At 52.5% G+C, this 15,965-nt stretch overlaps 1 protein-coding gene across 1 annotated transcript in view; it reads right to left on the bottom strand.

The window, feature by feature from the left end:
- SAMD4A (sterile alpha motif domain containing 4A) overlaps positions 1-13,405 on the bottom strand; it is a 97,414-nt gene extending 84,009 nt beyond the window's left edge. The window contains 2 exon segments of the mRNA XM_073610299.1: positions 11,049-11,564; positions 13,196-13,405. Of these exon segments, the coding sequence (XP_073466400.1) occupies positions 11,049-11,244 (196 nt within the window). The 5' untranslated portion in view covers positions 11,245-11,564; positions 13,196-13,405.
- Between the last annotated feature and the right edge of the window lie 2,560 nt (positions 13,406-15,965).

Raw genomic sequence — 15,965 nt, 5'->3', positions numbered from 1 at the left:
GGCGGTGTAATTGTCAGCCTGCGTGCCGAGCGGAGTGGCCCCATTGTGTGCGGTTGGCGTTGCACATGACTCAGCGCTCACCCGTAGATTATGAGTCAACAGCAGATAAAAATAAATTCCGACAAATGGCTGCAATCCGATCTCAGCATGTCCTTCCAGACACAGGGCTGTCCCTACTCACCGCCTGAACATGCTGCATGCCTGGCTGTCTCCAGCTTCAATGTTCCATCATTGGTGCAGCTAGTCAACACAAAAACACTTACACATTTCCAATGCTGGGTCCACTTTAAGAATCTGTATCAAGCATGTGTCCCTGTGACCCTTCCAGGTTTTTATTCCCTCTCACGGAGGTCACAGTACAGTCTGATCACTGGGGGAGGGGAGACTGAGGAAATGTTTCCTGTGGCCTGCAGCAAACTGAGGACATCTCAGCCTAGGCAAAAATCACTGGACTGGAGCTCCAGGATGACCTTTTATTAAAGGGGGGGGGGGGGGCAGTTTCTACACCATGATCCCGTCTACTCTGTGATCATTTCACCATATCGCCGGTGTGAAGGTCAGCTGAAGCTGCAATGGCGGCCCGAGGGGGGTGGGGGGGTTCACATGCCGCAGCAAAGAATGATACCCCACGGCGCGTTCATCAGGCAGTACCACCGCTGAATGTGACCACTTCAAGTGAATGGGGCTCTGCCACAACTGTCCTGCAGCCGGGGTTGGAGTTCGGTGGTGCGGGCCTTTCAGGGTAAAAAAAGGTGAGGAGGTGACATCCCCCCCCCCCCCAGCTGTCCCCTGAAAGTGATCAACAACAGAATGCTTTTCAGAGTGGAAAGCTCAAGTACAACTGTGAAGAAACCCTGGGGGAGGGGAGGGAGACACGCACACGTTTAACCCTTCTGCTGCCCAAGCCATTTTTGCTTTTTTTTTTTTTGCACACGCGCCTAAAAAAAAAAATAAAAAAAAAATTTAAGAGCACATAAAAGCCCCCAAACATTGTATATTTTCTGAAAAGGAGAGACCCTAGAGAATAATGAAAGCAAACATTTCAGTAAAAAAAAATTTAATGAAAATTAAAAGTTAATTATAGGGCACACAAACGTAATAAAACTACCCAATTTTTGGAGAAAATATAAAAAAAGGCGAGATTGCGCCGAGTAAATAGATACCCAACATGTCAAAACTTTAAATTTGTGTGTGCCCATGAAATGGCAACAAACTTCAGTACCTGATATTTTCGATAAGTGACACTTTAAAAGCCCCCCCTATAGGTCATCAGTTTAGCGTTATGGAGGAGGTCGTGCGCTGCAGAGGAGGTCGTGCGCTGGGATATGTAACATGCGAATCGCTATGAATGTTTTTAACAAATAGAGCAGCATTTAATTCCACTTTATATAAGAGTTTAATCACTCCAGTCGTTACTCTGAAGCAAATCAGTTGCTCGCTTTCCATGGCTGGATATGGAGGAGGTTCGGACTCGCTGTTGATTTGGTCAGACGGGTGTCGGGGCTGAGAGGAAAAGTGAAATGGCGCTCGCCTTCCTAGAACAACGGCTTGCTCGGGCATCATTTGTGACTTACTTTTGGGTTTGTGTGGTCAGGAGTCGAGCCCAGAAGCAAGGAAGCCAACAATGGCGTGCTCGGAAGTTGCTTCTAGGTTGGTGTGATTGAACATCGGGACAAGAAGCAAGTCAAACCGTTCACCATCAGAGAAAGGCTTCACCCTCACTAGAAAGCCAAATACTGCTTTAGAAACTCTGGACAAAAAAAAAAAAAAAAAAAAAACACACAACACACACTAAAATGTTTTCACCAGTGTAAGCTGGTTGTTGAGTGTGCTGGGAAGCCACCCGCCACGTCCTTAACAACCAATGAGTCATCAGCTGTCAGCGGGCTTACCTGCTGACAGCTGAATGTAAAAAAACCAAACAAAAACACATTTTTGGCAATACGTTTTTGCCCCATGTTGATGCAGACAAGGGCCTCTTCCCCACAACCCTGGCTGGTAGTTGTGGGGGTCTGCGGAAAGGGGGCTTAGTACCCATAGTAACGGCAAAGCTGGCAGACATCGGGACCGGAGGTTTGATTGACAATGAATCTACAGCAGGGGACATCTTTTATTTATTTTTTTTAAATAATGTCCCCCGAGTAGAGCCATTGTCAATCACGCCGCCCGTCTCCCAAAAAAAAAAAAAACCCCACACCCCATTCAGCTTTGCCATCTGATAGCTCTTTACTAGGAGGCGGGCTACCCGGTGACATTGCTGGGTGACACCCCCCCCTTGTGACGTCACCGACCGGGGGCATGCTTAGTCAGTGAAATCACAAGGGGGCGGTGCCACCCAACGACATCACCAGGTGGCCTCGCCTCCGTTATTTAAGAGCTTTCAGACGGCAGGAGCCTTCGCTCTCTGGAGTTTTTGTTCTTCTTTTTGGGTCGGCGGTGCGATTGGATCTACAAAAAACGGGGGACTTTTCATTTTATTTTTATTTGATTTCATAATAAAGAACTTAATCTAAAAAAGGAGATAGAAAATAAATAAATAAAAAAAAAAAAAGAACTTGTCAAAAACTTGTGTTGCGTTTTTATTTACTTTTTTGGTTAAGGAATAGGGGTAAAAAAAAAAAAAAAAAAATGTACCCCATGCTCATGCACATGGGGGGGGGGCAGATTTGGGAGGGAAATTCTCAGACTGGCGCAGAATGTGGATATATTTGCTGTGTCTTCCTTCAGATAATTCAACCCCCCCCCCCCCCCGGGACCATCACCCCAGTACCGTCTGCAGCCCCGAAAGATGCGGAGCGACACCCCGTGAGCATCCGTCCAATCTCGCCTTCCCTTCACGCTTCCTCATCTTACTGCACGAGGGAGGAGATCGGCGCAGTCTGCTTTATTCGCCCGGCTTTGCAGCGACTGAATTAGCAGGCGGCCGGCAACAGGCAAAGCGCAGCGAGAGTGAAGAAATGTATGCACACCAAAATGCAAAACCATTTAGAGGGCTAGAAATATGATAAGATAAATGTTGTTATAATATTAACCATATTTTATTATAATTTTTTTTTTTTTTTTTTTAATAAAAAATTATTACACACATTATTATTCCGCCACCACTTACATGTCAGGGTGACCAACTTTATACTGTCCATACTCCAGTTCAGATATTTCTCACCTGTACATTTTGGAGCACGCAAAAGCCTGCGCAGCACATACAGGCTCATGCTATGGATGATACAATACATACATTTAAAGGCCAGGGGTGGAGCCCGGACCCCGAGGAGCAGCCCGGCCAAGGGTGCAGCCAGGACCCCGGGGAGGAGCCCGGCCAAGAGAGGAGCCCGGCCAGGGGTGGAGCCAGGAACCCGAGGAGAAGCCTGGCCAGGGGTGGAGCCAGGACCCCGGGGAGGAGCCCGGCCAAGGGTGGAGCCAGGACCCCGGGGAGGAGCCCGGCCAAGAGAGGAGCCCGGCCAGGGGTGGAGCCAGGAACCCGAGGAGGAGCCCGGCCAGGGGTGGAGCCAGGAACCCGAGGAGGAGCCCGGCCAGGGGTGGAGCCAGGAACCCGAGGAGGAGCCCGGCCAGGGGTGGAGCCAGGAACCCGAGGAGGAGCCCGGCCAGGGGTGGAGCCAGGAACCCGAGGAGGAGCCCGGCCAGGGGTGGAGCCAGGAACCCGAGGAGGAGCCCGGCCAGGAGGAAGCAGGATCTTGAGGAGCCTCACCAGAGGAACCAGGACCTTAAGGAGCCTCAAGATGAACCAATGGGAAGTGTCCTCGTTATCAAACAATGTGAGCACCAAAGGACCTTGCTACTTGGCAGTGAGGAAGCGTCACGATTAGCTATGGGGTGGATGGTTCCCTTCCTGGATTTCATCTTTCAAAAGACTTTTCAGAAAGGGTAGGAAGAAGGCAAGTCAGATTCCCCTGGCTTCCTTGTAGCGATTTCAGGGGGAATCTCTTGAATACCATTTTCTGCTTAGGATCTCTGGGCTCATCACATGCATTCAGCCCTCTAATACTGGGTGCTCAGTCTTGTTTTTCAATGCCAATGACTCAAAGTACAGAATCAAAAGCATCGTCCTGACAGCCAGGTACAAAACCTAAAAATAATGGCAGCCTTCATGACAGGTTACCTTTAAAGCTGCAGCTATGGTTACCTTCTATTGCTAATCAGGAGGGCTCCCACCTGGTTTGTGGTGCAGACATGGAGAGAGTTTTCAAAGTACCAGGGCAGGGGAACCATGGCCAGTACATAGTAAAAAAGACACACATAGTGTGGGGGGGCCTGGGAGGATTTTAAGGGGCCAACTGGCCCACTGCGGGTTTTAAAAGGGGGCCGACTATGACTTATAGGGGGGGACTTTTCGTATGCTAGGAGTTATCAGACTCTTAGGAGGGATGGTTTTCAAAATTTTCCAATTGTTATCTCGGCTCTCTATAAGTCAGGCAGTTTTCAATTTCCCTATCCCATAGACAGAGACTTATAAAACGAACCAAACATGTTTATGGGACAGCCGGCCAATAGCCAAGCTCCAGGACTTGCGCCTACACGGCCGACCACCTTCTCAGCTCTAGGTCCAGATCTCCATCCCAGAGAGCGGCCTTCCCGACTCCTTGCTGGTAGACGCAGCAGCTGCCAAAGCAGGCAGGCTCTATTACAGAACAGCTGGGACGGATTCCCACCGCATTCTTCGCTGAGTGCAAACACTGGGAGCTCTGTTGCATATATACTGCAGCAAGCTAGGCCCAAGGAATTTCACACAGTACAAAGACACCAGCAACCGAACCCACCGCTCACACCGCCTTTGTGTGCCAATCAGAGAGAGCGCACAGGTCCGAGACTTAAAAAAAAAAAAAAAAATATGAGTGGGTAGTTGGCAGGTTAAAAAGGAAATGCTGGATGATTCCATTTATAGGGGAAAAAAAAAATAACACGCTGAGACTCCGTCAGGGAAATCATCCCCCATTCAGGAGAAAATAACTAGTCATGCAGTCACTTCCCCCCCCCCTTTAATCTACCATGTTAAACACACATCAGAAAATAATCTGCGCTGAGTAGTAATTGCATGTTTATGCAGCACGTTATTTAAAAGAGAAAAGTTAGCAAGGCTTGCCAAAAAGCCTCGAAAATCCAGACTCTACGTGACCTGCCTCAGTGATTCCAGAAGGAGCTGCAAGAGAGCCAGCGAAGAAAGTCACCAACATAGCGGAAAACAGAAGACGCATAGTGACAGGAGAGAGAAGGAGGAAACGCTCGGCAGAGGGTGACCAAAGAGCCAGAAAAATATATCACTTCCAGTAGGAATTTCAGAAAAGGTGAAGAGGCATCAGCGTGACCAGCCAACAGGAAACGCTTTAGGGGCTCAGTTCAAAAACACATCCAAAAAAGAAATATAAAAACATATGTTCATAAAGAGCCACCAGTTAACGGTCAGAACTTCAGGTAAAAGTTCCCATTTTGGCACAGAAAAGTGACTTTTCTGTGATCGGCCAGCAATAGAAGCTTAAAATAAATATAGAAAAAAAAAAAAAAAAAAGGGACACCAAAATGAAGCCCATGTATTATGGTGCCCCTTGGCAGGAAACATTGGCTCACCACCCAAGGCATTAAGTCCAAGCGCCAGCTGGTCTCCATCAGAGCTCCCGATGGTGGAGATGGGCTGGTACCCTTAGTAGTCCCCAGTTTTGCTACAAAGTGGCACCAGGTCACACACATCAAGATCATACCACCAAAGGGTTGCTGGGACAGAAGGGCTGTGATGCAGAGATGGTTGACGATGCCGTAGACAGGAGAGTAGTCAAGTCCAGGCAGAGGTCATAGCAGGAAGAAAGTACTTAGGTCAATTTGGGTTGGCAGCTATCAGGCAAGCGTTATACCTTAGCTCTCCAGTAGCTGATGAAAGGACACAGCACCAGAGACTGCAAAGGCTGGACTCTTAATATCCTTCAGGTCAGAGGATATGCTCAGCATTCTTACTGGGAACTCTGGTAATCCTGGGAGGTACTGGAGGTCCTAGGAATCTTGGTCCAGCAGGGATCTTGCAATGAGTCTTAAAAATCCTGGAAGAACCAGCAAGTACCCTCTCAGGAATCCTAAAAGGACAAAAGCAGGAGCCCTGAATGAACCAACAAGGATCCTGAAAGAAATCCTAGAATACCAAAGCAGGAATATTGGAAAAACTGACAAGCGTCCTGCAAGGAATGCTAGAAGGCCAAAGCGGATATCCTGAAGAACCAGCAAGCAACTTGCCAGGAATCCTGGAACACCAGGCAGGAATCTTATGAGAAAACCTGAAGGCCCAGCAGGGATCCTACAAACACTACAACACCATGACAGGCTACTGATTGCCACAAAAAAGGAACACTAACCTCCTTGGTGCCCCACCTTTGGCATCTTGCCTGGCTCTCGGTCCAAGTCTGAAGGCTCTGTCTGCTGCAGCATGGCTCCAATCAAACCTGCAGCATGCTCCCCACCTCAGACCACCATTTCCATAGCCAGCTCCATAAAGACACAGATTGGCAAGTTTGGTGTGGAGGAACTAGAGTGTCCTGCACAGAGCTCTGACGCCCTCCTTACTGAACACCTTTGGGGTGAATTAGAATGAGCCAGTTTTTCCCAGCCAACATTCCCATAAAGACAGTGTGGAGGAACGCGAGTAGCCTTCAGAGCCCGGACCTCAACCCTACTAAATCTCCTATGGGATGAATTGGAATGTTGATCCAGGTCTTCTCATTCAATATCAGTACCACTACCTGACCTCACAAATGGGCACATATTCCCACAGAGACTCTCCAAAGTCTTGTAGAAAGTCTTCCCAGAAGAGTGGAGGATGTTCAGACACAAGAGGAGGTCTGATCCATACCATCCACCATGGGTTTAGAATGGGATGTCCAACCAGCTCAACTTGATGAAAGTTCAATCAGGGTGTTCGCAGCTAACTTTTGGGCAAACAGCAATGGAGACTTTTCTCTGAGATCCAGTATAAAAACCAAAAAGTACGATGGTGAGAAAATAAAAATATATACCAAATCATTAAAACCTGGAAACCAGTCTGAAGAATAATTTTATCTTCACTGGCCAGAGAACAGAAGAGCAGAGTCCCTGAGGGCCGCACAATAAGTCCCCAAGGGCTGCATGCGACCCCAGGCAGGTCACCAGGGATCTAAACGATACGTCTGAGGATTAATAAATGCTCTGCGCTCTCCAATTATAAAACACGTCACAAGAAGGAAACTCATCAAACGTTCCCGGTCTTCGATTTTAGCGATGCGTCGATCGGACGTTTATGACCCCTTCACACAATTCCTCCAAGATGAGCTAAACATTGACATAGCGCATTTCTCAGCACAGCAATCTTGCGTCCAGCGCACCGCCCTTTCCAACAGACGTTGTAGAAAGTTTGCACGACATAGGAAGCTGTCCGGCCAAACGCACAGAGAACGCCGCGCCTCATCACCCCGCCCTCTCTGTACTCCCCGAATCACCACACTCACTTTTCACAGCTCATTTAGAAGACCGCTCGCAGCAAGCGCGCTCATCTGCATTCTGATTGGAGGACGCGCTATGCTCACTACTTCTCAAAACACAGACTTGGGCTCGGTTCACACTACTGCGACCAGAAAGTCACGCAACTTCATTAACAGAAGTCGTGGTGAAGTCGCCACAAGGTAGTGCAGGAACCTTTTTCTGAGTCGCACCAATTAGAACCTTTCCATTGTGGTTAATGGGGGGGGGGGGGTGCGACTTGTCATGCAACTTTGAACTCCCAAGTCACATGACAAGTCGTGGCAATGTGAACCAAGCCTTAATGGTGGGCTGAGATATCACCGACATCCTCCTTGATCGCAGCACGCCGCGCACACTACCCGCAGCACTAGCCCATCCACTTCTGCGCACACAGTGCCTGGGACGCAGGTTGTGTGTTCAGAGTGAACGCCGGCGTCACTCCTGTGCGCTGCGCTTGCTTTATGATGTTGCGGCGCCATTCACACACACACTACAGGGAGGGAACTTGTGTTGCAGCACACAACGCACAGTAACGCGCTATCGGGCGTGGCATTGCTAAACATGGTGCACTGTGACCCTATCTAAATGAATGGGTAGCGCCAACACAAAATTTTGAGCCCCCATTGGCCTATTTCACCCGCGCTTGGGGATGCAGCAAAATGCCGAATGTGGCTTAACGCCGCTATGGTGTGAACCCGTGCTCAAGGCGCCTTTCACACATATCAAACGCCACCTCCGGCTTATATCGTTTTTATCTCATAAATGCTACGAATGTTTCAGAAACGCGCGCTGAACACATCAAGGATGCAATATTTTTGGCGTGCTACAATTGATCTCAATGGAGGTGGCAGGTTGCGGCAAGGCCCAGAAAACACGACCCGTGCGCCGCGGTACACCGTCTGGTCCGCCTGCAAAGGAGCGATGGAGGTAAAACAATGGTAGGAAGACCAGACAGTGTACCGCAAAGTGCAAGGCATGTTCTCCAGGCTTTGCCGCAACCTGCCGCCTCCATTAAGATCAATTGTAGCACGCTAAAAAGATTGCAATTTTGGCATGTTCGGTTTTTTTACAGCATTTCTCATTAAAAACTGCCTCCAAGTCGCCCAGCGACACTTCCGGCTCCTTCATATAGGGCTTAGAGATGTGGCAAAAAAAAAAAAAAAAAACGCCCGGGGACACTGGCGGCTCATTCACATAGGGCTTAGAGATGCGGCTAAAAGCTCCAGGCTTTGCTGCAACCTGCCACCTCCATTGAGATCAACTGAAGTACACAAAAAGAAATAGAAGTACGGCCGCTGTTTTTTGGTGCATTTCTAAGCCCTTGTGAACGAGGTGGAGCGTAGACGGGCGATTTAGAGGCAGTTTTTAATAAAATGCTGTAAACACTTCAAAGAAACGTAACATGTCAAAAATGCAATATTTTTGCGTAAGAATAATTTTTTTGCCTGCTACCACTGATCTCAATGGAGGCGGCAGGTTTGCGGCAAAGCCCGGAGAACATGACATACGTGCTGCGGGAACACGGTCCAGTCCACCCGCCATTATTTTACCCCCTCTTTGACAGGTGGACCGGAGAATATACCGCGGCACGCATGTAATGTTCTCCGGGCTTTGCCGCAAACCTGCCGCCTCCATTGAGGTCAATATCGCATTTTTTACATGTTCTGTTTCTTTGAAGTGTTAACAGCATTTCTCATTAAAAATGCCTCTAAATCGCCCGGCGACACTTGCGGCTCGTTCACATAGGGCTTAGATGCAGCAAAACTCCGGGCTTTGACGCAGCCTGCCACCTCCATTGAGATCAATGGTAGCAGGCAAAAAAAAAAATATTCTTGCGGCCGCTGTTTTTAGCCGCATCTCTAAGCCCTTGTGAACGAGGCGCGAGTGTAGCCGGGCGGTTCAGAGGGCGTTTTTAAATGCGCGTCGGTAAAACATGAAACGCGCAGCACAGAGGCAGAAATGCATGCTTTGGGCCCCATAGACTTTAATGGTGATAAGAAACGCTGCCATTGAAGTCTATGGAGCCAAAAAATGCGCAAGATGATGCAAGCGACAGGTGACAACACTCAGGTGCGAATGGGAAAACAATCTGCTTTTTTTAATCGCTCAGTATGAAAGTGGGCAACACTCGACCTGAACGCGTCACAGGCTGGAATGGAACCCGGCGCAATTCTGACGCACATCGAATGCACTTGTCGCAAACAGAAGAATCGGACTGCTTGCGACAAGCAGCCGCCAAGGTACTGGGATCCACCACAGAGCAGAACACCCGGGCGAGAAGCTCCGGCCCCAAGCGAGAAGCTGAAGCCGCCTCCCCCCCGGGGCCAAAAGCTACAGCCCGAAGCCGCCTCCCCCCCGGGGCCAAAAGCTACAGCCCGAAGCCGCCTCCCCCCCCCGGGGCCAAAAGCTACAGCCCGAAGCCGCCTCCCCCCCCCGGGGCCAAAAGCTACAGCCCGAAGCCGCCTCCCCCCCCCGGGGCCAAAAGCTACAGCCCGAAGCCGCCTCCCCCCCCCGGGGCCAAAAGCTACAGCCCGAAGCCGCCTCCCCCCCCCGGGGCCAAAAGCTACAGCCCGAAGCCGCCTCCCCCCCCCGGGGCCAAAAGCTACAGCCCGAAGCCGCCTCCCCCCCGGGGCCAAAAGCTACAGCCCGAAGCCGCCTCCCCCCCGGGGCCAAAAGCTACAGCCCGAAGCCGCCTCCCCCCCGGGGCCAAAAGCTACAGCCCGAAGCCGCCTCCCCCCCGGGGCCAAAAGCTACAGCCCGAAGCCGCCTCCCCCCCGGGGCCAAAAGCTACAGCCCGAAGCCGCCTCCCCCCCGGGGCCAAAAGCTACAGCCCGAAGCCGCCTCCCCCCCGGGGCCAAAAGCTACAGCCCGAAGCCGCCTCCCCCCCGGGGCCAAAAGCTACAGCCCGAAGCCGCCTCCCCCGGGGCCAAAAGCTACAGCCGGAAGCCGCCTCCCCCCGGGGCCAAAAGCTACAGCCGGAAGCCGCCTCCCCCCGGGGCCAAAAGCTACAGCCCGAAGCCGCCTCCCCCCCCGGGGCCAAAAGCTACAGCCCGAAGCCGCCTCCTGGGCCGCCCAGCGACACTTGCGGCTCCTTCATATAGGGCTTAGATGCAGCAAAACTCCGGGCTTTGACGCAGCCTGCCACCTCCATTGAGATCAATGGTAGCAGGCAAAAAAAAATATTCTTGCGGCCACTGTTTTTAGCCGCATCTCTAAGCCCTTGTGAACGAGGCGTGAGTGTAGCCGGGCGGTTCAGAGGGCGTTTTTAAATGCGCGTCGGTAAAACATGAAACGCGCAGCACAGAGGCAGAAATGCATGCTTTGGGCCCCATAGACTTTAATGGTGATAAGAAACGCTGCCATTGAAGTCTATGGAGGCCGGAAGCCGCCTCCTCGGCCACCCTTTAGTTCCGGAGCAGTGATGTCACCAGCGGGCGTGCAGCGTGGGTGGGGGTGGGGGTGGGGGGTGGGGGGGTCGAAGGTTCACTCTGCATCCCTTTACCACCATTTATCACTTTTACAAAAGCCAAAATGATATAAAGAAAAAGTCGACTCACCGGGATTGTTGGCCTCCCCTTCAAGTATGTGAAGTTCCGTACAATCGATGAGCGAGTGCTCCAGGCAGATCTGCAGGAACCTGGCCTGCGTCCGGCTGACCCTCTTCAGGAGGGAGAGCAGAGCCACGGTCTGTTCACATTCGTTCCAGCCTTTGAACCACCCCGAGAGCATTCCCACCTGATCCCGAAACATCATGATTCTACCAGACGATCGACCGATTCCACCGGGAAAAAAAACAAAAAACAAAAAAAAAAACAAACTTTGCCGATTCAGGAAAACCGAGACGATGCTTTTCTTGTTCTCGGAATATTTTTTCCTCCTCTCTTCGCGGCTCTTCCTCCCCCTCCCCCGGGGCGGCTGAATTAAATCTGCAGTGGTGAGGATTTATATATAGATCTCCGTCGTTCGGCCCGGAGCATAGTCTTCCTCACTGGCTCTCCTCCCGTCCAGATCCAGCGTCCCCGCGGGTTCCTCCTCGGACCCTCCACACCCGCATTCCAAGGCGATGCTCACAACTGTAAAAATAAAGAAGAATGGAGGTGACACCATGGACGATCGCTCAGCCCGTGACTCAACGCAGCGGCAGCCCGAGCGAGGGGGGGGGGGGGGGGGGGGGGGCAGGGTCACAATTTATAACTGGCGCCCGGGACAGACGGGGGACCGCGACATCAAAGACCAAAAATAACAAACATTGCGGTGCAGCGATTTGTAACAGTTTATTCGCAATAAATAGAATTGGACGCATTGTAGAAAGTCGATAACACGTCGATCGCCGCGCTCCCTCTACCCATCCCCCCCCCCCGCGCATCAGGAAAACCGTAAATTGTGCAAAAAAATCCCAGTCCCCTCCCACAAAAGGGTTAACAGGTGGATTGTCCCGGACACGGGCGAGCGTTTAATGAATGGAGCGGTGAGAATGAGCCCCCCATGAGGGCCGGCGCTGGATTTCCTGCCCTGTGATTGGCTGCCTGGGAAAGATGACAATCTGAGGTTGGGGGGGGGGGGGGGGGGTCTCTGCAGCAGCCGAGCGCTGGAGCCCCCCAGAGGAGAATATTAATGATGATTGGCTGGTGGAGAAACGCAGCAGAATATTGAAGCTGCACATTATAGATGGGGGGGGGAGTGTACTTTCAGAGGACTGCAGGGGCCCCCCCAAAAATAAGTCTCCCCCCCCCCACTGCCTGTACAGAGGACTGCAACCTCCCCCACTCTGTGCATGCCAGGGGACCTACCTACCTACTGCACCCAGTACATAGGATGACCCCCCTCCCCCTGTGTACCTACCTGACTGCAGTCACCCCATTTATTGCTGGGGTGCCTCTCATTCCCCCCCCCCTCTGTGTAAAGCATTACAGTATAAGATCAGCAGCTACCTGTGGCAGCATCAGTGACCCCCCCCCATCCCCTCCCCCCCACTGATCACCTACCTGAGGCTTCATCAGTGACCCCCCCATCCCCTCCCCCCCACTGATCACCTACCTGAGGCTTCATCAGTGACCCCCCCATCCCCTCCCCCCCACTGATCACCTACCTGAGGCTTTATTGCAGTGACCCCCCCCCCCACTGATCACCTACCTGTGGCTTCATCAGTGACCCCCCCCCCCATCCCCTCCCCCCCACTGATCACCTACCTGAGGCTTTATTGCAGTAACTCCTCTCCCGATCAGATTATTATTATCTCCTCCCGGGAATCATCCGATACATTGTATACAATTCTATCTCTTCTCTCTATATTATATATACATTGTATACAATTCTTCTTCTCTCTATATTATATATACATTGTATACAATTCTATCTCTTCTCTCTATATTATATATACATTGTATACAATTCTATCTCTTCTCTCTATATTATATATACATTGTATACAATTCTATCTCTTCTCTCTATATTATATATACATTGTATACAATTCTATCTCTTCTCTCTATATTATATATACATTGTATACAATTCTATCTCTTCTCTCTATATTATATATACATTGTATACAGAACTTCTATCACTGTGATCGGATCCCCCCCCCCCATCACCTACCTGTACCCCTCCCCTCCCCCTCTATAAATAGCTCTGCAGTGTCCCCCCCCATGACAGACACTTACCTGCAGCGGTATGTCCCCCTCCCCCCCAGTGGAGCACCCACCTGCAGTAGCGCAGTACACATCACGCCATGCCGGCAATCTGATCTCTCCGGCCGCCCGGAATCCTCCATCTACCGCCCGACCTCCGTCCTCTACCGACCTCCGATCTCCACTACCGACCACCATCCGCCGCCCTCCGTCCTCCGATCCCCCGATCTCCGCACATGCTAATCATTACATCCACCATTACGTCATAGAGGCGGGGCGGGGGCGGAGACATGGGCGGGGCGCATTCCTCCGACTACTGCAAACCGCAACACGGCACCGGGGGGAGGGGAGGACACCGATCAGCTTCACTCCCCCTCCCCCCCACCGATCAGCTTCACTCCCCCCTCCCCCCCACCGATCAGCTTCACTCCCCCTCCCCCCCACCGATCAGCTTCACTCCCCCCTCCCCCCCACCGATCAGCTTCACTCCCCCTCCCCCCCACACCGATCAGCTTCACTCCCCCTCCCCCCCACACCGATCAGCTTCACCCCCCCCCACCGATCAGCTTCACTCCCCCTCCCCCCCACACCGATCAGCTTCACTCCCCCTCCCCCCCACACCGATCAGCTTCACTCCCCCTCCCCCCCACACCGATCAGCTTCACTCCCCCACCACCGATCAGCTTCACTCCCCCTCCCCCCCACCGATCAGCTTCACTCCCCCTCCCCCCCACACCGATCAGCTTCACTCCCCCTCCCCCCCACACCGATCAGCTTCACTCCCCCTCCCCCCCACCGATCAGCTTCACTCCCCCTCCCCCCCACACCGATCAGCTTCACTCCCCCTCCCCCCCACACCGATCAGCTTCACTCCCCCTCCCCCCCACACCGATCAGCTTCACTCCCCCTCCCCCCCACACCGATCAGCTTCACTCCCCCTCCCCCCCACCGATCAGCTTCACCCCCCCCCACCGATCAGCTTCACTCCCCCTCCCCCCCACACCGATCAGCTTCACTCCCCCTCCCCCCCACCGATCAGCTTCACCCCCCCCACCGATCAGCTTCACTCCCCCTCCCCCCCACCGATCAGCTTCACTCCCCCTCCCCCACCCACCGATCAGCTTCACTCCCCCTCCCCCCCCACCGATCAGCTTCACTCCCCCACCACCGATCAGCTTCACTCCCCCTCCCCCCCACCGATCAGCTTTACTCCCCCTCCCCCCCACCGATCAGCTTCACTCCCCCTCCCCCCCACCGATCAGCTTCACTCCCCCTCCCCCCCACACCGATCAGCTTCACTCCCCCTCCCCCCCACACCGATCAGCTTCACTCCCCCCTCCCCCCCACCACCGATCAGCTTCACTCCCCCCACCGATCAGCTTCACTCAAATCACCTCCCATCCACCACACACACACACTCAGCTTCACTCTACCCCCCCCCCCCACACACACACAGCTTTACTCCAATAATCCCCCCACTCAGCTTTACTCTATCCATTCATCCCCCTCACTCAGCTTCACCCTACTCCCCCAACGCTCAGCTTTACTCTACTCATCCATCGATCAGCTTCACTCAAATCACCCCCCCCCCCATTCAGCTTCACTCTGCCCCCCCCCCACTCAGCTCTACTCTAATCACCCCCACCACACACTCAGCTTCACTCCAATCACCCCCCCCCCACCCACACACACCCACCCAGCTTCACTCTGCTCCCTGAATGCTCAGCTTTACTCTACTCATCCATCGATCAGCTTCACTCAAATCACCCCCCCCCATTCAGCTTCACTCTGCCCCCCCACTCAGCTCTACTCTAATCACCCCCACCACACACTCAGCTTCACTCCAATCATCCACCACTCAGCTTTACTCTATCCATTCATCCCCCTCACTCAGCTTCACCCTACTCCCCCAACGCTCAGCTTTACTCTACTCATCCATCGATCAGCTTCACTCAAATCACCCCCCCCCATTCAGCTTCACTCTGCCCCCCCCCCCCCACTCAGCTCTACTCTAATCACCCCCACCACACACTCAGCTTCACTCCAATCATCCACCACTCAGCTTTACTCTATCCATTCATCCCCCTCACTCAGCTTCACCCTACTCCCCCAACGCTCAGCTTTACTCTACTCATCCATCGATCAGCTTCACTCAAATCACCCCCCCCATTCAGCTTCACTCTGCCCCCCCCCACTCAGCTCTACTCTAATCACCCCCACCACACACTCAGCTTCACTCCAATCATCCACCACTCAGCTTTACTCTATCCATTCATCCCCCTCACTCAGCTTCACCCTACTCCCCCAACGCTCAGCTTTACTCTACTCATCCATCGATCAGCTTCACTCAAATCACCCCCCCCCCATTCAGCTTCACTCTGCCCCCCCCCACTCAGCTCTACTCTAATCACCCCCACCACACACTCAGCTTCACTCCAATCACCCCCCCCCCCACCCACACACACCCACCCAGCTTCACTCTGCTCCCTGAATGCTCAGCTTTACTCTACTCATCCATCGATCAGCTTCACTCAAATCACCCCCCCCCATTCAGCTTCACTCTGCCCCCCCACTCAGCTCTACTCTAATCACCCCCACCACACACTCAGCTTCAATCCAATCATCCACCACTCAGCTTTACTCTATCCATTCATCCCCCTCACTCAGCTTCACCCTACTCCCCCAACGCTCATCCATCGATCAGCTTCACTCCAATCAACCCCCCCCCCCCCCACCCCACACACACACACACACACTCAGCTTCACCCCCTGTTATACCTGTAGATGTCATAGATATGAGGGTTTGGCTACAGTAACAAAACTAAATGGTGAAAACTCTTCATA

This window comes from Aquarana catesbeiana, linkage group LG13, assembly GCF_042186555.1.
Source record: "Aquarana catesbeiana isolate 2022-GZ linkage group LG13, ASM4218655v1, whole genome shotgun sequence".
Classification (NCBI taxonomy): Eukaryota; Metazoa; Chordata; class Amphibia; order Anura; family Ranidae; genus Aquarana; species Aquarana catesbeiana.
Note: the sequence above shows the minus strand (reverse complement) of the source record. Positions and strands in the feature narration are given on the sequence as shown.